A 23,138-nucleotide genomic window follows, 5' to 3' on the forward strand; every position below is an offset into this window, starting at 1 on the left:
CGCTGATCCGTGCAATAAATTTGCATGTTAGCCTAAACATTTAGATTTAACATTTAGATTTAGATTTAAATATAATATTTAGATTTAACATTTAGATTTAAATCTAAATATTTAGATTTAACATTTAGATTTAACATTTAGATTTAGATTTAAATATAATATTTAGATTTAACATTTAGATTTAACATTTAACATTTAGATTTAAATATAATATTTAGATTTAACATTTAACATTTAGATTTAAATATAATATTTAGATTTAACATTTAACATTTAGATTTAAATATAATATTTAGATTTAACATTTAACATTTAGATTTAAATCTAAATATTTAGATTTAACATTTAGATTTAACATTTAGATTTAACATTTAACATTTAGATTTAAATATAATATTTAGATTTAACATTTAACATTTAGATTTAAATATAATATTTAGATTTAACATTTAACATTTAGATTTAAATAATATTTAGATTTAACATTTAGATTTAACATTTAGATTTAGATTTAAATATAATATTTAGATTTAACATTTAACATTTAGATTTAAATATAATATTTAGATTTAACATTTAACATTTAGATTGAATATTTAACATTTAGATTTAACATTTAAAATTCTGTTTTAAATATGAAAAGTTACAAATATTTTACTAAATGTTGTAAAAAATGACTTGTTTTGAGCTAAATGTGGAAAAATGTTGCCGTTAATTTCAGCATGTTTCACTTTACAAACGGCGCCCCATATGTTCACGTCTAGAATGTAACAATAGTGGTTTGCTGTTGAAAAGGCTTGGATTGCGGTGTAGTTGCTGTTAGTTTCGGTTTCTTAGATCATGTGCTGCCGTTGGGTCAGATCAGGCTTCAATGTTCGCCCAGTCCCCTCTCCATCAGGTGCACGCGCGTAAGAGCAAAACTGAAAATGAGTCCTTTTTAAAGACCAGAGACCTCTTTAATCCGAAAGGAGGATTTCAGATCACACCTACATTTTGGAGCATTAACAAACACACATATTCCGAGCAAACAGGACTGGAGTTCCTCCTAAAGCAACGGTCTGTGTCAAGCCGCCCATCACGGCCGGACTGGCCATCTGGCGTACGGGAGCTGTCATAAAGGACCACAGACAGTACAGGGCACTGGCCCAGTCCGCTCCTCCCTCCTTTTAACCGAGATGATCACATTTTACCTTTTAATCCGAGCTGCAGAGGACGAACCAAAGAAGCGCAAAGGAGCCGAAATGTTAATGAAGAAGGACGTGTGTCACAGCTCTTTCTTCTTTACTGGTTTATGGTCTCCTGTGAATAAACAGTATATCTCATAAAACCCTCAAAAGACTCTCCAGCAGCGTTTCTCCACTTTCACTTCACGGTGGGGTTGTGACACTGTGGATGAATCCCTGACAGCAGATCAGTTCTTTGGTTTCTCTCTTCCTTGTATACAAAATATATTAAATTGTGAACAAACGGAGTTAAATTCAGATCTAAACATTCATGTAAAGATGCAAAAAACCCAGATTTTTTTTTTTTTTACTGTTGATATTAGATTTCACTTTAAATTTTCATCAGCTTAGTTTTTTCTTCCGTTCAAATATGAAGTTGATTGGACTTCAATCAACCAAATGTTCGTTCGTCTGATTCCTCTTTCAGGTGTTTATTAAGGGGAAATAAATCCAGACCTACCTGGCCCTGTGTGGAAAACCTAAACCTATTAACTGGTTGTGCCACTCTCTGCAGCACCAATTCGTGGCTCCATTTCCCACAGAACAGCATGTTGGCTGATCCATGGCATGATCTTCCTTTGCTGAAATGTTATTTTTACGCCAGATGTAACAGGACACACCTTCCAAAAAGTTGAACTGTTGTCTGTCAGCCCACAGAGCATCTCGGGGGTCATCAGGATGACCTTTACGTTCCTGTTGCTCAGCAGTGGTTTTTATCTTGGGGCTCTGCCATGCAGGACACTTTTGTCCAGTTTCTTATGATGGAGCCGTGAACACTGACTTTAACTGAGGCCGGCAGTTCTGTGGATGTTGTTCTGTTGTTTTGGTCAGCCAGCCAAAAAGTAAAAATAAAAAAAAGCTTTCCTAAATAAAGGTTTGTATGACTTTGGGTGGCAAGGAGGTTACGAAACGATCGATACGCAACCGTAAACCGCCTGTTATTTGGGACAAATTCATTACAACAGCACATGAAAAGAAGTCTGTGGACACCCCCAGTTTGAATCTCCACACAAAAAGGGCCATACGAGTTTGACCAGCAGCTGGTTTACACATTTAGCACCATCAGCTTCCGGCGCCCCCCGTGTGCGGCAGCCTGTTACAGCAGCTCTGCTCATTCTGAGTTTCTTTCTTTCTTATCTTTTCTTCTCGTAATTTTTTATAACTAATAAAGGTTATCTTATCTTATCGGAAATATTCATTAGAATTTCAAGAACATTTTTAAATGTCTCGCAACTGAAGGAATTCTGCACCGAAGGCTGTTCAAGAACTCCAGCAAGCAGAGACGTCAGGCACAGGCTGGAGGACAATTATCCAAAACACATTAAAGTAAAGCTAAATGAGAGTTGTTGTTTTATATCGCACAAAAGTGACAAAGGCTGAAATTTGTTCTTAAAAACAGCTACTAATCAGAATCAGAGTAAAGCTGATCCATGAACGAAGTCGACACAGCAGGAAGATTTTTAAACTTTAATGTCAAGTTAAGATGGATGGCTGTGGAACATTGAAAACACTCATTTCAGTATAAACATATGCATTCCAGTGGCATTCAACAAGTCAGCACCAGCTGTCAGGAGTGTGGGTCAGCGTCTCAGCTTCAAGGCTTACTGAAGTCCGTTTGAGCTCAAGCAGTGACTTTGGAGCTGGTTCTGGGAGGGCTTGCTCTGCGCTACCTCGAGGCCCCGGGGTTGGGGTTAGAGGCTGGTAGTTTTCAAAAGTGTCCATGCTTACATCATTTATCTGACCGATACTGCAGCTGGCACGTACGGGGCAAATACTCTCCTCATGTCCAAATACAGGTGATCACCCACAGACCGCTCCGTCGGGTGCACGGGGTTAGCAGACGCTTCGGTTATTGAGCAGCTCACGAACTCTGTCCACTAGTGGCTTCGACACACTTGCGTTTTGTTCAGTAGTACTGCTGTAACAGTGAGAATCACACTGATGTGTCAGAGAGATCTGAGCTCAACGTCTCAGGTGAGAAACAGGCGACACGGAGCCTCAGGAGGGTTTCCTGAAGAACCTTTGTTCAGCTGCCATCAGTCACAATGTGGACCTAATTTGTTCCAAACAACAAACTCCTTTGTTTGCTCTGAGTTTTTGGAGCTGTTCAATAAGTGAAGCCTGACGGTAACAAAGACGCCCGTCCTGCATCAGGACACTTTAGTCCATCGTTTGGATTTTCTACAGTTTATGTTGAGGTATAAAATGCTTTAATGGCGTGAACTGTAGGAAATATGTGGCGGTGGAAGATGTCGTCATTACAGCTAATTTATTAACCATCTGCACAATATATTTGCTGTCATCAGCGTTCATAAAGAAAAAGATTGGGATCTTCAAAAACCATCTATAAAATCTTACAACACGGCCTCACGATTACAGTAAATGGTGCCGAGTAAGCTCGAGTGTAAAGTCTCAGGATTATGTACAAACACCTGGCTAGATAAGAAGTCAAACCCTCGCCCACAAATAAACTTGACAATTTTTATTATTTGAAGAAAGTTATAAGCTTTGTTAAATTTTATACCGAGTTCTTTTATCGTTTCCTTTTAACATGAACCACACAAGAAAGACTCACAAGAATAAATGTCTAGAAAATGTTTAGCACGAGTGCACCGACTTGTTGGTTTTTCCTTTTTTTTGTTTTTTAAATATTTTAGAAGTTCATTATTAATGGCCTGCTTAAAGGCACTGCCACAATACAGGGGTGGAGGGAAAGCTACTGTCCATCACTCGCACAAGACAGTCCATTCTAGTGTCTAGTATATACGGGGAGGTGAGGGGTGGATGTAGGGCGCCGGCGGTCGGGGCTGCTATAGGTAAATCTCATAGAAATCGTCCAGCTCCTCATGAAACAAGTCCCACTCGTCCTCTGAATCAGTCACCTCGTCGTCGGTTCCCGCGGCGAGCAGCATGAGGAGCATGTCGCTCAGCTCGAACGTTACCATCTCCTCGTCCTCGTTGTCGAAGGAGTCGGTGCTTTCCCGCTCGTCGAGGATGTCCCACAGCGGCGTTCGCCTCGAGTTCTGAAAGGAACCGCAAGAAAACTAAAACGAAACACATTTGTGCTTTTAACCATGTGGACACAGTGTAGCCACGGTTTCCTATTTTTATTTCACGGCTGCTTCTAATGTTTCCTGCACCATCGTCGCCCGCCCGCCCGCCCGCCCGCCTGCCTGCCATTGCTAATCCAATGCTGAAGTTTTTTCTTCCCTCTACAACACACCTACTGCTCGTGCCCCACCTCCCCCACCCCCCCACCCCCCCACCCCACTCCCTTGCAGTGGGTGTCCAGAGCAGAAGATAAACACACTCTCCTGTCCGGCTATGATATGAAAGAGTTCAGAAAAAGTTACCCGGTTCCTGCTGTTGGATCCAGTCTGTCTTCGCTGAGGCTGAGCTTCCTCCAGCCGCCCGTCAGGAAAGGCGTGCTTGTAGAAGCAGTTTGAGCCAAAGGGGCACGTTCCACGACCCTCGTCAAAGTATCGGCATGGTTTACTTCTGGAGAAGGCAAAGAGGAAACCAGAGAATAAAGATGCCGTCTCGACAGCTCACACTAGGACAGCTAATCCTCGTGTGTTTCAGTTTCCGATCACGACTCCCCACACTGTGCGCTCACCATCCCACTGCTGTGTCTCTGATCACAGCTTCCTATTCAAAAATCTGCTTCTTCTTCCTGCAGGTTTTATAACTTGCTGTCGTCGGCCAGCTGCAGAGTTATAAAACCTGCCTTAAAGCTTCAGCTTCAGTCCTGCTCCTACTGCATTCTCGTTTAGTTTAGTCAAACTAAAGATGAACAACAACTCTGTGTCACCGTTTCCCACACTACACAATATGTTGTGTATACATGAGATGGTGCGACGCCTCGTTGCAGCAGCGATGCTCTTTAGTGAGTGTGGGCGTGTCATGCAAACCCTACCCCATGCCGTCTTTGTATTTCTGGATGAGTTTCTGCTTGTCGTCCTTATCTTCCACCCAGTACTCACTTGGGATGACAAAATTGGATGTGATTCGACACTCTGGACAAGACCTGCCCCAAAAAAGAAAAAGAAAGATTATTTTTGTTTTGACCCAGTCTCATTGTCTGACAATATAAAATGGCTTTAAGTGACTATTGTTGTGATTAATATTTATATAAATAAAATGGACCTGAATAAAGCACAGCAAGCATGCACTCACACTAGAACAGCTGGGGATCAAACCATCATCCTGTTGGTTCAGACAACCTGCTCCACCCTGAGAGCAGGGTTAGCAGCCACAGACCTCGGCTAGTGTCGCATTGAACGAGCTGATGTTTTCTTGACAGATCTGCGATGAACCTGATGTTTTCTATAAGCATCGTTTTGCCTATAGATATTTTTGCATTCCACTTTCTGCAGCTACATATTTAAAGAGCCTTTAAAGAGTGGACACTCGGGTGTGTGAGCTGGCTGTAGCTCAGGAGGTGGAGCAGCTCATCTCGGTTTGATCCCTGGCTGCTGTCAAAAATCCTCACGCTCCCATCCTTGCTAGTATGAATGAGTGAACGAGGCAAGTTGTATAAATGCTTTGAGCGCTCAGGTAGAGGAGAAAAGCGCCTAAAGAACCCTTTACAAAGGCTGGAACTGTCCACCCTGACCAGCCGTGAAACAACAAGCTCTGATGTCCTGCAGACTCTTACTCCACACCCACAATGTCACTTCCACTTTGTCCACAACAGACTGAAGCACTTACTTGATGATTTTGCTCTCAAACTGCTTGGCACTCCTCCACTTGCGAATGCACTTCAGACAGTAGCAGTGGTTGCAGTTGGAGAGGATGCCAAAGCGGCGCTCGCTAAGGTTGACCTTCTCAAACACCACCTCCATGCACACGCCGCACATCATGTCCTTGCTGCGCTGGATGGCAAATGATATCTCCATGTCTTTCTCATGGGCTTCAATGCACGCCTACAACAGGGAATGACCTTCAGTAAGCTGAGGAATCAACACAGAGGCCTTCACTGCATGCAGAACATTTCTGGCTTTAATCAGCTTCTTGTAAGTTGGGCGGTGTTTTGTCAGACTGCATTCAGGCAGGAGTAACACAGAGGACGGGTTGAAGAATCTTAAAAAGAAATCCACGGCTGCATTTACACACACTCATGGGCACGAATGTGGAGGGGACCAACTGGAAACACAAGCTCACATACATATACGCCCACCTACAGTTAGTGAAATGTCCCCTTTGAAGCCCACCACAACCAGAGCTTATCTATGTTTTTACATGCCGCCATTTTTGGGAGCATTTCAAGCTACCGTACATCAATACAACCGTTATGTCCCAGATTTTAATAATATGTTTGCATTAAGCCCATAGTAACGACATAAATTGCAAAAAAAAAGTGCAATAAACTACAAAAAAAATGGAAAATCTTTTTTTTGCACATATTTCTAGTTAGAGAAACGTCGGAGGGACGTCCCTCAAGACTGTTACGCAAAAAAGTCGCACAAAATAGTTTCCAAGCGCAGGAAATTTATTGCGAGTGTCTTCATAGTTTCATTTTTGGGATACACTAATTTTTATCAACTGCAGGAAAACAAACAAACAAAAAAACCCAAAAAACAAAACCAGCATAAAAAAAAAAAAAATACGTTTCCCACGAAAAATGACACTTCCAGTTTCTGCAGGTAAGGGCAGACGTGTGATAGTTCGCGCTGACATTTATTCTAACGTAGGAAGTGCTACGAACAGCTGATCAGATCAGATGTTTCTGGATTATAATGTTTTTGTTGTTGTCAGCGCTTTTTACATGATTTTTGCAAAGCAGTTTGTGGAAGGAAACTGCGACCCGGGACAAGCTGAATCCATCTTACACAAGTACAACTGCTCCAGTTTCACATGCAAAAACAATAATAATAATAATAATAATAATAATAATAATAATAACAATAACAATAGCAGCCTATGTGGTTGCAATTCCACCAGGATTTTAAAATCGTTGCGTAAAATGGGGCGTGCACGCTCCGATGGCCTTAAAGGTTTAAGTAAGGTGCGTCTCAATGATGGTTTCCATCATCGAGTTTGTGCAATAAAACGATTGCAGAAAGACGGTGATGGAATTTGTGCACCACCAGCAGGCCGTGCTGTAACGGTTACCTTGGTATGCTCTGAGCGCTGAGTGTTGTCAGAGGGGTGGAGCACCTGGAGGCCACACATGTCACACACATCGCCATGGAGATAAGCACAGTTGATTCCATAGCGGCACTCTCCGACAGCAGCATACGGACAGAGCTGCTTCCTCAAATCTTCGTTGTCCAGCGCAGGATCACGGTCAAGCTCCTCAATGAGAGGGACTGTGCTCTCCACAGTCGCTGGCTCAGCTGCACACACACACACACACACACACACACACACACACAACTGAAGTTCCTCTGCGTTTTCAGATGGAGCACAGCATCCTTAAAGTGGAGCATTTTGAGCTTCACATTCTTTGCATGTTCATAGTTGTTCCTGGAGCTCAACCCTCGCGGGCTGGCAGGCTGGGCGCCGCACACATTATTTGGGTTTAAATGTCAGGAAAACAAAACACCGATGTGACAGCATGTCTGCATAATTAAGTTGTTTCCCCCATAACAGCAAAAGCATCAGCATTAGTAGGCATCGTGATGTTATCAATCCTGACTGCTCACCACGTCCACAGTAGGGCTGTCCTGGAACAAACTCTGCAGCATTGACCCAGTCAGGCACCACTGGTCCAGGCGTCGGCCCACTGGGCTCAGGATCTGCTGGACTGGGCAGCGAGACGGAGGCGAGCGGCAGCGTCTGGGAGGCTGGCAGTTCCTCGTTCTTTACTGGTTTAGAGTGTTCAAACCTGAAGAACGACAACGTCACACCAGGACTGTTACAGTGTAGCAGTAAACAAACAACACATCGCTTCTTGTTACATTAATCAGAAGGTTGGTTCAGTCCTGGCTCCTCGTAGTAGGACAAGACTAAACTCCAACTTGTTTCTGATGCATCTAAGGGTAGAGCACCCACTCTGAGTCTGGGACAAGTCGCTGCCCCAAGTGGAGGAGCTTAATAACAATACACCAGGTTTAGTCATTCACATAATTACATTCAGGTGTTCCATCACTGGAGTCACAGGTGTATAAAATCAAGCAGCCAGGCCAGCAAACTGCTTCCACAGACATCTGTGAAAGAACGGGTCGCTTTCAGGAGCTCCGTGAATTCTAGCATGGTACCGTGATGGGAGGTCACCTGTGCAAGAGTCTAATCGGCAAGTTTCCTCATTACTACAGTGGTATTATTACCACGTGGACGCGATTGGGAATGACAGCAACTCAGCCACAAAGTGGTCAGTAGGGCTACAACTAAAATGATTTTGGTTGCCGACTAATCTGCCGATTTGTCTTTGATTAGTCAATGATTATTTTATTCTCTCTCATCTCCGCTTCCTGTGGACAAACCTGCTGTTCTAGGATCCAGTACCTCACCTGCTCCGCCCACCTGTGAGGATCAGCCTCTCGTCCCACAGCAAATTAGATAATCATCCAGGAAACATCAATTTGAAAATAACCGAATGTATTTTAAATATTACTTAATGTGATAGTCAGAATAAAAAAAATATCAAGTTATACAAATTAAAGTGCTAGTAATATGAATAAAAAAGGTGCCAACAGGAACTAAAACGGCTTCTGTCCGAAAGTTTTTTCAGTCCAAAACAACAAGTTTCCAAAGTTCAGGAATCTCGATTGCAGTGGAGAAGCTCTGGAGGGAGGCTCGCTCTTATCTTTGATGTTCCCAGCTGCTGCTGATAAAGATTCTCTGTCATGACTTCAGCCATTTGAGAGCTGCATGAGCCTCTTTACAGGACAAACTCATCTAGAGCAGGGCGACCAAAAATATTTATCTCGATATACATTTGAAAATTTGCGATAACGATATAACTGATGATATAAGTGACACGAGACAAAATACTTTACAACTCCTGAACTTTATTAGTGCAAAAAAAAAAACAAACAATCAATGTATTTTCACTTAAACAAGCAGCTGTTTAAGTGCATTAAAGTTATGTAAAAAATTAACAGTGCAAATGCAAATTCCTTGCTGACAGAAATTGGCCGACATATCCTCAGCAAATCAAATCAGTTTTATTGTCACATCACATGTGCAGGTACACTGGTACAGCACATGTGAGTGAAATTCTTGTGTGCGAGCTTCACAAGCAACAGAGTTGTTTTACGTTATTGTATTTTGCACAAGCAAAATATAAGAATGGCTACATCTGAGACTAACAAATATATGTACAATATATAATAGTATATGCATTACTGGATGTGTATACTAAATGTGTTTTTCTACGTGTGTGTGTGTACACATATTTTACAAATTAAATAGAGTAAACAATAAATAAAATATATAAAATATACAGAGTTGAATATGTGCAGAACAAGTGGCATTTATATACAGTGTGGAGTGCATAATGTTGAAGTTCCAGTAGTGAAGCTGAGGTGTCTATGACGTGTTCAGCAGTCTGATGGCCTGGTGGAAGAAGCTGTCTCTCAGTCTGCTGGTACGGGACCGGATGCTGCAGAACCTCCTTCCTGATGGAAGCAGTCTGAACAGTTTATGGCTGGGGTGACTGGAGTCCTTGATGATCCTCCCCGCTTTCCTCAGGCACCGCTTCCTGTAGATGTCTTGGAGGCAGTTTGGAGATGAGCCCTTTATGTTCCAACATGACTGTGCACGAAGAACGCTCCATAAAGACATGGATGAACGAGTTTGGTGCAGAAGAACTTGACTGGCCTGCACAGAAACCTGACCTCAACCCGATAAAACACTTTTGCAATGAATTATAAAGCGCAGACTGCGATCCAGGCCTTCTCGTCAAACATCGGTGTCTGACCTCGCTTCTGGAGAACAGTCAAAAATTGTTGCTGTTATGGTTGCAAAGGGAGGGCTGACATTAAAGCCTATAGATTAAGAACAGGATGTCAGTGAAGGAGACAAGTGAATCCTTTTGGCAGTATAGTTTATCTCATTCTCCCATCCTGGTCACACGTGGTGGGAGAATAGACTTGACAAACTGGGACTGTCTGCAGAAAACCCACAAAATTGGGTTTTATCTGCCGGACATGTTTGGCCCCTTATCTGAAGAATCACTGAAACTTGTTCACGCTGCTGCCCGCCTGCTACTCCATCAGCCATCAACAGGAGTAACAATGTTAGGATGCCGTCAACCTAGACACCCAAAATCATATTTTCTTCACAATAGAATATAGAAGAAATATCACATTTTTAAATTGAGCAATGAACAGTAATAATTGTTTAAATTTGATGGCAGCAGCACAGAATCAGACTCTTAGTGTCGTTGCAGCAGTAAAAGACTGAAGAACCAAACTCAGGGGGAATTCTCTCAGTGCAAAAAACGAGCGTCAAATTAAGTTAACAAAAAGAAAAAAGTTAAACGGGCTGATTCTTGTACAGCACTTTACTCTCCAGGAGCTTCATACAACATCCCACACAAGCATTTTCTTCTATGCTTTAAGTGCTTTCTAGCTAACATTCACACTCTGATGGAGGCAACGGAGAGCAACTTGGGGTTAATATCTAACAAAGGCTATTTGGCATATAGACTGGGGGAGCCAGGGATTGAACCACCAACCTTCCATCAGTAGATGACCTGCTCTACCTCCTTAGATGCAGTGGCAGCAGCTGGCTGGCAAACACACACAATTCTATTTTGCACTAGTCCCCATTAATGCAAACACCAACGGAGTAAACACTGTACATAAAAGGTTAAATTGGATATGATTGTCTTTAACTTAGCAGCATCCAGGATGGTGATGGCTGAGGGATAAGAGCTCTCATGAAGGATTTTATTCATGTTCTTGAGATAATCTGAGCTTTGTGGTTCTTTAACCTCCTGGCGTCCACATATGTGGACATCACATTTTGTGTTGTCTAGACCAAAACACTAAATTTTGCTCTGCAAGGGCCTGATATGCACTTACATACTGCCACTGTTCTATCGAAGTTTTAAACGAATATGAGGCTCTCATTTTTCTTAGATACAAAAAAATCAGGTTTAAAAAAAAAAAAAAAAAATCTGTTAATTCTTTGTTTTTACATTCATCGGGTCCCAATATGTCCAAATATCAAAGAGAAATTTAAAATGTATGCCATGGAAGAGCTCAGGTCTTAGGAGGTTAAGTAAAGGGAGCCAGCAGCCAGCTATGCACTGGGCGACATATGTAAGCCCGTGGAGCCCTTTCTCCTGTGCAGCTGGAGCTCCGTGCACAGAGACAGTAGGTATACTCTACTGTGCGCCCAAAGATTTGCCTCCCTGTAACATCATCTAGCCTTTGCAAGAGCAGCAGAGAGAGACTTCTACAGCGAGATCTAAAACTCTTCATTACATTATTGCTTCATTATAACTGGGACAGAGATCACATGGTAAACATGACTTTGAACGAAAGCAGCCAAATTTCAGGTAAGGCTATTTGTAAGCCTCACACACACTTTCCATTCCATAATTTGTTGGCGTTAAAACGTCCCTGTGGCTCTCCTTTTACCTGTGTTCAGAATTGCATAAACTCAGTCCTACCTGTGCCATCTCTGAACAACTGCATGCATCAGGTACAAATCGTGCACCGTGACTCAATGTGAGCTCAACATGGCATCATCGTGCTTTTCTGGTGCTTTCTTTAGTCATTTACTGAGTAAATCTTAATTACCAGCACATTTGCTGCTTTTGTTACTTTATGCATCTTTTTCTCCCCTTGATGGTTTTTTCTCCTTTCTGTTAGACTAGCTCAGAGCACAACCAGACTATTCCTAGACTGTGGAGTGTTGAATAAGTGGGGAGGGGAGGGCGCTGTGCTGAGGCAATGCATAAAGAAATGAGAGGAGGGAGCTGCAGCACAGTGAACCTGGGGAACCCAGCAACAGAGAGAAACAGAGACACAGAGATGGAGCATTATGCAATTGCCATGCAGGCTGCAGTGCACCCTGTCTGGCCCTGGGGGCCGCAGAAGAGAAAGCAGCAGAGAGACAGACACAGTGAAAGAACAAAACAGAGTGCATCACAATAGATAGAGCCCAGGGAATTCAACCTTAATAAACCCCCACAGCGAGAGTCTTTCTCTGGACTCTCAATGCAGGGTGCGAAGGCCTGTGGAGCCTCCAAAATAACGAGAGCACCTCCATGGTGCAGCTCAATCACAGGTATGGATGAATGTGACTTAACAACAACAACACACACAACAGTAACTCAGTACTACATAGCAACCTGAGGATTTCATAAAGGCAAAAATGCTATTAAAGAAAGATGCGAGTATGTGTGAAACCGCTGTGCCCCTGCTGCTGCTGGGGTCCTCACACTGACTCACCAGCTCAGAGGATCTAACTGGAGCAGACACTGGCTCTACGAGGCGGCTGGGAGCCTAATCCACTTTTCAAAAACACCTCTGCATGTTTGAGCCTCGTTAGTATGTATACATGTTGTTGTTTATTAATATAATACAAACATGCTGTGTACTAAAACAAAGCAGGGCTGAAACAATCTTCATCTTGTTAACAAAGGTTTTGATCTGTACAACTGTATTTTCATTAAAACTGAGAAGAACAGAAGGAAAGTGCCTGGAAACATATTGTTGTACATTTTGTTTATATTTAGCTGCTCACCTCTTTCATTCTTTCTGCAGCAGTAACAATAAATAATAACTTATTCAATCTAAAGCAATCAGAACGCTGGGAATTGGAAAATTCACCATCTTCAATGGTCAATATAAATAATCGAATGCTTGTACGTACTTATGTATAAATAAAAAAATATTCACTAACATTTAAATTAAAACAGAACCGCCACAAGTCCTTCTACAAGATAAACTCCAAACAAGTCATACTCTGTCAGATTTTAATTAGATTTGTCCATGCATGTTCTGAAACTGTCATCCTACTAATCTGGGCCTCTGAAGGCAGAGTCCCACCGTGTAAAATACACAGCACGACCCAGGCAGTCATTTTAAATACATGAGTTCATGCAGTAAAACAGCAGGTCCTCGTGTGTGATTCTGACCCACATAAAGCTGCCACACACACAGACCAACAACATGTTGACATTAAGGCGCAGTCTCGGGTGTCACATCTACTTGAGGGGGACACTTCTGAGAAGCCCTGCTAGCAAACCCGCTATGCTGCCACTTTTAGAAAGCAGCTCAGCTCTCAGCTGAAAACACGTTGCAGGGCCGCTGCGTCGCAGCACGAACATGCAAGCTCGGTTTCGCTCAGGTGCACATTCCTGCTCTGGTGTCAGTTCAGTCTTTACCTGCAACGGTCCCCAAACGCGCAGTTTCCCTTCTGAAAGAATTTGCAAATCATGCTGGCAGGTTTGCTGCTGGTCAGGTCATGGGAATAACGACAGTTCTCCCCTTCTTTGCACAGACCGTGCATGAAATATCTGGAAATACAAAAGGAAATCAAAGTTTACTTAACACACGAAACAGCGTGTTTCCTTTTAGAGCCCAATGTCAGCGTTAAAAAGCAGCCAGCCCGTCACTTGGATGTAGGCGAATCAAATGCGTGTCGATGTCATCTTGTACTTTCATACTCATAACGCCATCGCGGTCATGTTTAAGGGACCGCGGCGCTAGCTTGGTCCGGATGTGAACCTAGCAGATGATGTGACACCGAAAGGCAACAACTAGTTAAAGCCGCTGGTTTAAACGCAGATTAGTTTGTTGGTTTTAATGTGAAACTAGTGAGAACTGCTAGCTGAGACTAGCTTCAGAGCTTTCGTCGAGGGGCTGCTGTGTGACACTAGCTTTACAGTTCAGCGTTGCCGATCCGATTGTCGAAAGCGTAGCTAGCAGGACGGCGGCTAAACTAGCACAGCAGGCTGCTGTGTGACCACAACACAGCGAACATGACAACATTACAGCTAGCTCCGCGAACAGCTGAGCGGACCCTTGAAAGACATTCCCGTCAATCACTCATAAGCTGCCCTGGCAGCGTTATTCTGGCGTCAAACGGCACGGTGTGCGATCGCCGTCTGAATGTGCTAGTTCTATTGTCTTGTCCTACCTGCAGGTTACGTGTTTTGTCCAACCGCCTGTTACTGCTGAAGCCGCCGTTGACGCTGCTGCTGCCTCCGCCATTGCTGTTTATGTTGAGAAGCTACAGCCGGATGTTCCGGACAGTTTCGCTCGAGCTCGGCATCTTTCGACTGTGGACAATTTAAGCCGAAGTTCACCGAAAAACCGTCTCCGTGCAGACTGCCGTCCACTACGCGGCACCGTTGGCAGGTTAGATGTTCGACCTTATAAATAATCAGGATCAGTCGAAGCAGGCGTCATTTCTATTAATCAAGAAGATGAACCAGGCTCGCAAAGTTCCATCAAATATTTGTATCTGTCTCATAGCATTTAATTTAACTGCAAAAGTTTTAGAAGTTTTTTATTGAAAATTATGCAGAAAATTGTGCAGTTTAATGTCTCATTGCCCTCTGAAATGAAAGCATGGTACAAACACGCAAAAAAAAAAAAAGAAATCATGAAATCAACTTATGGACCAAAATATCTTCTAAGCTTTTGACTCATCAAAGTAGCCCCCTTTGGCAGATACCAGAATCGACACTCCACATCAGTTGGTGGCGCTAATGCACCATTTTGCTGTTTGCCAACCGCCAATAAACAATATAAAGAAGAAGAAACCTTATTAATCCCAGAGGGAAATTTAGTTGTCATAGCAGGAAATATACAACGAACATCAAGCGCTCACATAAAATGAGAGTAGAAACAGATTTATTGATAGATAAATAGATAAATATAGAGATATAGGTATGAATGTAAATATAAAAGGACAAATAAATGTTGTGGTGTACAAAGTGACAGGATGCACTGAGGTGTGATTCATTCTGTTCCACATGTGTGGACTGGTGGGAGGGTCATGGTCCATTGTTCACAGCAGATCTCACAGCTGAACACACCCGTGGCTCTTTCTACAACAGAAATCACCTTTGTCACAGCTTTCATGATCAAAATGCTCAGATTTCTTCATGTTGTCATGGTCTTTTTTAAACTTGGACATAGATGTAAATCATTTAGATGTTAACACAGCACAGCACGCCGCCACGACCGCCCAGCACACCGTGACAGTAGTAAAGGATAATAAACATCACTCTCCTCATATTCTGATTCTGTCTTCATTGTGTTTTAATAAAGAGAAATTTATTTTGCTGATTTGTGTTAATTTTGCCAGACAACTGAAAGTGTGTGGACTCATCACATAGCAGGACTCTAGAGTGCGACCAACTTGGTCACAAATGCCACCAAATTTTTCAATGGTGCGACCAAATGTTCGAGTGTAGTAAAAAAAAAAAGAACTACGAAACTCTGAAAGTCTCCGTGTGGTCAACAGCAGACACACATTATGCCCCTATTGTGGTCTAAACCAATCAAAGATGGTCTCTGATTGGCCGTGGTCCAGTTGAAAGTGCAGGCAGATAGAGAGGTGAGGAGCTTGAATGAAGCCATATCGATTCATTAAATCCTGACTTTTAAATATAAATGTATTTGGCCAGAAACGGCAGAATCTCAGGTTAAAGCTCACAAAACTAACATTTGGGTGCCTCTAACTTTTGTGCTGGTGCACCAGTGCAACCGTAGCAAAAAGTTAGTCTAGAGCCCTGCAATGAACAGAGTAAGTGGTAAAGCATCACCCAGTTACAAGAATCAGATTCATTCATTCTTTTAAGGACATTCTTACCCTGTGAAACTTTATTCTTCATTTCCCTTTTCTCTACTTTCATTTTCTTGGAATTAGAGAAGAAGTGTTTTAAAAGTGTACAGTTACCATTAATGTGCTGTTCGTAAGTTTCTAGGTAATTTTTTGTAAGGTTGCAAGGCTAAGAAAAGTATCATTTTTAGCTGTGTTATTATGCAGTGTTTCTGACAATTCCACTTCTGTCACTGTAGAGAAGAATATATATATTTATATATACAATATATTTGTTTCAGCCATCCAATGAACAGAGACAGTTTAACACCAAACCTCTGCAGGTCGCTGCAAAAACACAACAGCTTGCATCAGGTTTCAGCTTTAAACTGCGCAGCAGCTTCATTTGCCCACACAGTTCTTTCTGTAGACCAACCGGATGTATTCACTGTCACTGTAAAGACTGTCAGTGGGAAGCTGGGCCTGAACAATTAAGCTCTCAGCCACAAACTACAAACAGCAGAGTTTCTACGTGACCGTGAGGTGAGACCGCCATAAGAGGAAAACTAAACCCAACCACGGTGCGTCAGTGTAAACAACATTACTGAAGAAGAGATTTTCCTCTTCTCCAACTAGACAAATCTGGACTAAAAAAATCATAACAATCATAAAAATGTCTGTGGGGGGAAACTCCCACTAGGCTTGAATCTGGGACTCTCCACCATTTGAGCCTAGAACGGAAGAAGCTTCTCGGATGAGAGGGGAAACGTCTTCACGCAACTTAAAGACGCTTTTCTTTGCAAGCTCCTTTGACTACGATGACCTGGATGACTGAGAACCTTCACAGACAACAATCATAAAAATAGAAATCTTTGAAATGTCCATACCACTAATACAATCATCAACTTTTTTAGTGGTTTGAGAACATTTGATAATGCAGAAAACACAAAATACAGCTGAGGTTGATGGGAACAGCACGAGTCTGCATGCATTTGGCTACAAACCACTTCATAGGACAAATTAAGGATTTGGCTCAGTTTATTTTTATAGAGTCAATTCAAAACAGTCATTGCCTCGAGACATTTGATATGTGGAGGTGATACGCAGGACTAAAATACTGCTCACGTAAATGCAAAATGTGTCGTTGTGTCTAATAATTATGGACAAAATTACTCCTTAATTGTCAGGATCCGAACAGTACAGAGTACACAGGCGTTTAATACAAAAATATGAAAGATTATTAACGAAGCCAAAAACTTAAACTGGTAGACCAATAAAAGAGGTCGACTCAATAAACTAAACTCAAGATAACAACTAAGAAAACCTCAAACAAACATGAGTGATCTGCGACACATGAGGGAACTTAAATACTGGCTTAGCTAAACCAAATGACACACAAGGAGGAAAAAAATGGCTGCGATATAACCAAACACCCCTGAGGCAGCGAAGCGCGTGGTTCAGTCCAAAGAGGCTGTCAGCAGCACTTCAGGCCAAAACCACACGTTTGCCAACCAGGAAGGAGAAGCCGAAGCCCGAGGTAACTCAAACAAAGAAAGCTGAACCAATACAACACAAAAGTGCTAATGTGTGTGTGCACCATGTAAACACTGTAAGGTGCAAAAACACATTTAATAATTAAACTGTATTAAGTTGCGACTGCAAAGTAAACTAAAGTGAAACAACTAATGGTGAGCTGTGGATTTTAACATGTGTGGCTCGCCACCACATTTATCCTAATTTAAGGAAGTGACATTGGAAACTCCCACACCGTGCTATGATTACCCAAGGACACACTGAGTGTTTGGGGGAGGGGGGGGTCATCATATTTCCCAGAATTACAGGTTGAATTTTAAAACACTATAAATTACTTATAACAGATATTTTTATTATTTTTTATAACAGATAAGAAGCTGAGCTCACATGGTGTGCAATATGATGACAAAGGTGAAGCAACACGTGTCTGAAAACTTTATGTAACTTTATTGCATTGTTGCTCTGCTATTCTCAGCTGTTTCTATGAATGGTTTTCACAGTCAGTCAAATCTGCACCATATTCCAGTGAAAATGTACTCAGAGGGATTTTTAAGCAACAGAGTTTGATGACATGTTGCTTAGATCCCAGGTATCAGTGCACTGTAAACACACCTCAGCCCGTACAATGCAGATCTAAAGATAAAACAGAGTAAACAGAGCAGCTGGTCTTTCCTCCGTCTCACTCTTCGACTACGTCCACACCGGCCCGGATAGATTTGAAAACGGTGTTTGTGTCTGAAAACGCTCTGCGTCCACACTAGCGTTTCCAGTCGTTTTCACAGAGTTGTATTGGAACGGCCGAAACTTCACCCTTCACTGTTTGCAATTTTTATTGAACCACTAGCAGCAGCAATTAGACAGAATTCAGTAATTAAGGGCATAAAATGCAAGAACGTGGAACATAAAATCAGCCTTTATGCGGATGATGTGTTACTTTTTCTCCAAAACTCACAAACCAATATCTCTGGGGTGATTGCATTGATAAACTCTTTTGCAAGAATATCAGATTACTCAATTAACTGGTCAAAATCTACAGTCCTACCGATTAATTGCTCCTTCCATTATTCTTCTTCTACACCACTGCAATCTGGAGATATTAAATATTTAGGTATTAATGTTTCTCCCAAGCTTGCAGATCTAACTAAATTAAACCATATCCCACTTTTAAAGAAGGTAGAAGATGATCTGACTAGATGGAAATGTCTACCCATATCACTCATGGGAAGGGTTGCCGCTATAAAAATGATGGTCTTACCAAAAATAATTTATTATTTATTCTCAATGATCCCAACTAAACCGCCACAAGATTGGTTCAGATCTCTAGATTCATGTATGTCCAAATTCCTTTGGAAAAACAAACCCCCACGTATAAGCTTAAAAACACTACAAAAGACCAAGGATAAAGGAGGACTAGAACTGCCTAACTTTCAGCACTACTTCTTAGCCAACAGGCTTCAGTTTATCTCAGGATGGCTAAAACACACCCTCTTAGATGAACCTTGGCTAGATGTAGAACAAGCACTTTGCAATAATCTAGAGATTTCAGACCTACCATTTATCAGCTCAAACATCCAACGACATGAATGCTTTAAAAGCATCAACATCAGCTTTTCTCTGACAGCATGGTGGGAGTTTCTAAAAATGACGGCGTCTTCATTAATCCCATGCAAACGTACACCTATCTGGAACAACCCTGACATATTACAAAACAATAATATGATAAACTTTTCAGATTGGAGTGGTAAACAGTGTTGGGACTAACGCGTTATTAAGTAACGCGTTACAGTAACTACGTTATTATTGTGGTAACGAGCACGGTAACTAGTTATTATGCCAAAACCAGGAACGCGTTACTCGTTACTGGGATTTAGATAGGCTCGTTACTCGTTACTTCGTGTGGTGGCTATCGCGGAGCTTCCACAGATTCAGTAACATTAGCAAGTGGTGGAGGCCAGCAGGTGGATGAGGGAAAGGGGAGGCAGGAGGAGAGACCTGAAGCAGCGCTGGTCCGAGAGTGTCAGGTGAACTGAACTTCAGGTAAGAAGTTATGACCTGCAGTCTCTCTGGGTCAGATATGAACCAAGTTTAGGTGGAGTTTATTTTCGTTGTGCTGACTTTTTCCTACTGCGTGCTAGCTAGCATGACGGAGTTTCTATACAGCTGGGTGGTGCTATGTTACTGATGTTGAACTTTATTTTGTTCATAAGGTTAGTTAGTAAAGTTGCCAACCGTCCCATAAAAAACGGAATCGCCTCGTATTCAGAGAAAATATTACGCGTTTCTTATTGAGGTGAAAAGGAACAGTTTGTCCCGGACTTCAGCTACAATGAAAAAGACACAAAGCTGGAGTTACTCTGTGTCTTTGCTGCACAGCTGCCTCTTCTTCTCTCATTCTGTCCCCTCCCTCTCCCGTTTGTACTTCAATCATGAAACTGATCAATGATCAGCTGATCGTCTCTCTTGTTTATTTATCGCCCACTTTGCGCCAGAAAGAGGAAACCAGCGGATGTCGCGCTAAACAACAGCAGCACGTTTAAGCTTGATCAGCTGTTGTTAGAATTGATTTAATATTAATTTCTAGTATCAGCTGATGTTTGCTGGAGCCACAGCTGTAAAGCTGCTGGTCATGATGTTGGTTTGGATATCTGGTGAGAGGGAAACATGAAGATGAAACCAGGAGATGTCCTTACTGAACCATCAGAGCTGTGATGGAGAAACAGGTTTACCTTTTAGGTGACATGGATGAGTTGAAGGGAAGTTATGAACTGTTTCTGAGAGACAAATAACACCAGGATCCTTTTCTAAGTAGCTGACAGCTGGTGACTGTGCAGGGGCGGGTCTAGCAAAGTGTTGCCAGGGGGGCAGGTAGGGCATTAACAGGGAGAGGGGGGCACAAAGAAATACTTTTCTTTCTTATTCTCATTTAAAATGTTTCACTTTTAAAAAAATAATTATCTGAGTCTTGCAACAAACAATTGATAGATTGATGCATATATACCATCAGAACAGTGTACATCACTGTCACAACAGTGTTTGTTTTCATTCAAAGGCTTTATGATTTTTCCTATAATGGTGGGCCGGTCTCTAGTCAAAATGCCCGGGACGATTTTCTGTACCAGTCCAGCCCTGTATGCAGCTCATCTGCAGTCTGGTGTTACCTACATCTTCCTATTCAGAAGGCAGAATTTCTGAGTTCTGAGTACAATCGAAAGCACCACGACTGCAGTTTTTGTGTTGGATGTAAAAAGCAGGCTAGGATAGAATCAGGCGTGGGATTTCTCTCGTGGAAATGTGCACATTATTTTTTCCTTTCTATTGGTAGGTGGCACAGTGCACTGTGGCAAGTAAGCAAGCTAGAAGACTGGCAATCTGGCTGGGTATCCAGTTACGGAAGCAACACATTAACAAGAGAATTCTGAGTAAAACCAAAGTTACTTTCCCTAGTAACTATTTACTCTGAAAGTAACGAGTAACTTGAAGTAACTGAGTTACTTTTGATAGAAGTAACTAGTAATGTAACTAAGTTACTAATTTAAAGTAACTTACCCAACACTGGTGGTAAAGGAATCAAATATTTAAAACATATACTAGAAGGAACAGAATTGATTTCATTTGACAGACTAGTTACACAATATGGGATCAACAAGAAAAGATTTTTAGAATATCAACAAATTAAATCCATAGTAAAAAAAGAAATTTAAACCGGGTCAAGTTGAACTACAAACACCACCAAGTGTGGTTCAATTACTCTTAAAACCCCCAGATTACTTTCCAAAATATACAGAATGCTTTCTAAAACAGATGAATCAATATCACTTCCTATTGCAAAATGTGAAGCGGATTTATCAGTTAACTTAGACCAAAACTTCTGGTCTCAAATATGCTTAAAAACCTTTCATTTAATTATAAATCCCAGTGTTGGGTCTGCGCTTCCACAGGCCCCGCTGGTTTAGAGACTTATTCCCGTTAACGAAAAGCAAAGAAACAAGACGAACATCTTTAACTGGTTTTTACTTGCTAGCAAGTGAAGCCCGCTCGGTGTCTCAGGAAAGCACTCTGAATCCAACCACAGACGACCTCGACTCAGGCCTCCGCTTGCCGCCTTTCATTGAAAACAGTTACAGTACACACAAGCACCTCCCATTGTAAACCCCCCCTATGGTCACAAAAGATAAGGCACTATGTGTGTATGTGTGTGTATGTGCGAGAGTGTGTGTGTGTGTGTGTGTGTTTGTGTTTGACTTCCTGCCCACAAAAGAGTCATAAAAGCAGGAAGGTTACTAACCAAGAAAACAGAACCCTCACACAGATGTCCCTGTGATAAAACACTATAACCTCCCCCACCAACAAACTGGCTGGGGAGGGAGTCAGCGACAAAGGAATGTCTTTGGGGCGATCGTGGCTCAAGAGTTGGGAATCGGAAGGTTGCCGGTTCGAGCCCCGGCTCCGACAGTCTCAGTCGTTGTGTCCTTAAGCAAGACACTTCACCCGTTGCCTACTGGTGGTGGTCAGAGGGCCCGGTGGCGCCAGTGTCCGGCAGCCTCGCCTCTGTCAGTGCGCCCCAGGGTGGCTGTGGCTACAATGTAGCTGCCATCACCAGTGTGTGAATGTGTGTGTGAATGGGTGGATGACTGGATATGTAAAGCGCTTTGGGGTCCTTAGGGACTAGTAAAGCGCTATATAAATACAGGCCATTTACCATTTTTTGTTTTGTGCCCTTTCTCACCGTTCCTCTTCCCCGCTGTTTTTCTTTCCCTCCCTCTCTTTCTTTCTCCCTTTTCCCAGTCATATCTGTCCCGTATGTAACAACTGAAAATAAAATAAAATAAACAATAAAAACAAAGGCCAATCAAATGGACGGCCAGGCCGGGATGGTCCACTTGGTAAAGTAAATCTGTTGGGCATCTTTCTTTGACTTTAGACAATAATTCTGATGACAAAAGATCCAAACGGGACAGGCGGAAAAAAAAGAAAAAAATGAAACAGCCGAAAACGCTGACGTTCCAGTCCTGCGCATGCGTGAAACGCAAGAAGATTCAGCCTGCCTCATTTCTGTCTGCTGTTTATTTACTTTCCGGCAAAATGTCGAGGAAAAGCACCGAGTTTTTTAAATGGACTAACAATGAGGTGGAGCCGTTGCTGCGAGTAAAACAAAAGTACAAAGTTGCAAAACGTCTCAGTGTGGACAGGAGGCCAAAACGGAGTGAAAACGAAGTGTTTTTAAATGAAAACGCATTAGTGTGGACGTAGTCTTTATATGTGTGTGTGTGTGTGAACAGAGAGAGAGGTGAAAACACAGCGTCCCTGCAGTGTGAGCCGTAACACTGTCCCTGATGTTGTTGATACTGCTGTGTTTGACACACCTGAGCAGACTTCCTGTGTCTCCATGAGAGCAGCACATCTTAATTCACAAAGATCTCATGTTAAACACTTAATCATATGTCCACAGTGGACAATGTAAGTATATGTGATTATACGGTGAAGCTTCGAGTGGCTAACCTGTTTGTGTCACGCAGGTGAAAACAGACTCAGGCGCAGACCAGCTGAACTAGAATAGCAATCACAAGTTTTTTTACAAAACACCACGTGAAAGTATATAAAGTGTACAGGGCAGTGATATTCAATGGTCCAAGGGAAAAGGGGAGAAAGTCCAAAACATGCTGCGCTCGTTCGCTCCTTTTGTATTTGTTTCCAGCACACTCACTC

At 42.2% G+C, this 23,138-nt stretch overlaps 2 protein-coding genes across 2 annotated transcripts in view; one reads left to right on the plus strand and one right to left on the minus strand.

The window, feature by feature from the left end:
* The window catches only part of mrps33 (mitochondrial ribosomal protein S33), a 339,553-nt gene that overhangs the window by 210,386 nt on the left and 106,029 nt on the right, over positions 1–23,138 (plus strand). The gene's annotated exons all lie outside the window — the stretch shown is intronic.
* Positions 3,691–14,404, minus strand: mkrn1 (makorin, ring finger protein, 1). The gene is made up of 8 exons (XM_080888052.1): positions 14,268–14,404; positions 13,513–13,644; positions 7,871–8,052; positions 7,338–7,561; positions 5,934–6,148; positions 5,140–5,250; positions 4,577–4,721; positions 3,691–4,246 (listed from the first exon to the last, which is right to left on the minus strand). Exons 1-8 carry the CDS (start codon positions 14,339–14,341, stop codon positions 4,034–4,036), a joined length of 1,296 nt encoding a protein of 431 aa, XP_080744178.1. The 5' UTR covers positions 14,342–14,404; the 3' UTR covers positions 3,691–4,033.

The sequence above is a fragment of the Rhamphochromis sp. 'chilingali' genome, assembly GCF_963969265.1.
Source record: "Rhamphochromis sp. 'chilingali' genome assembly, chromosome: 7".
Lineage (NCBI taxonomy): Eukaryota > Metazoa > Chordata > Actinopteri > Cichliformes > Cichlidae > Rhamphochromis > Rhamphochromis sp. 'chilingali'.

Coding starts and splice junctions, on each gene's coding strand:
- mkrn1 (XM_080888052.1), bottom strand. CDS start 14,341: ATGGCGGAGGCAGCAGCAGCGTCAACGGCGGCTTCAGCAGTAACAGGC. Junction 4,722..5,139: donor AAATACAAAGACGGCATGGG/GTAGGGTTTGCA, acceptor TGCCTTCTCCAG/AAGTAAACCATGCCGATACT. Junction 4,247..4,576: donor GATCCAACAGCAGGAACCGG/GTAACTTTTTCT, acceptor GGTTCCTTTCAG/AACTCGAGGCGAACGCCGCT.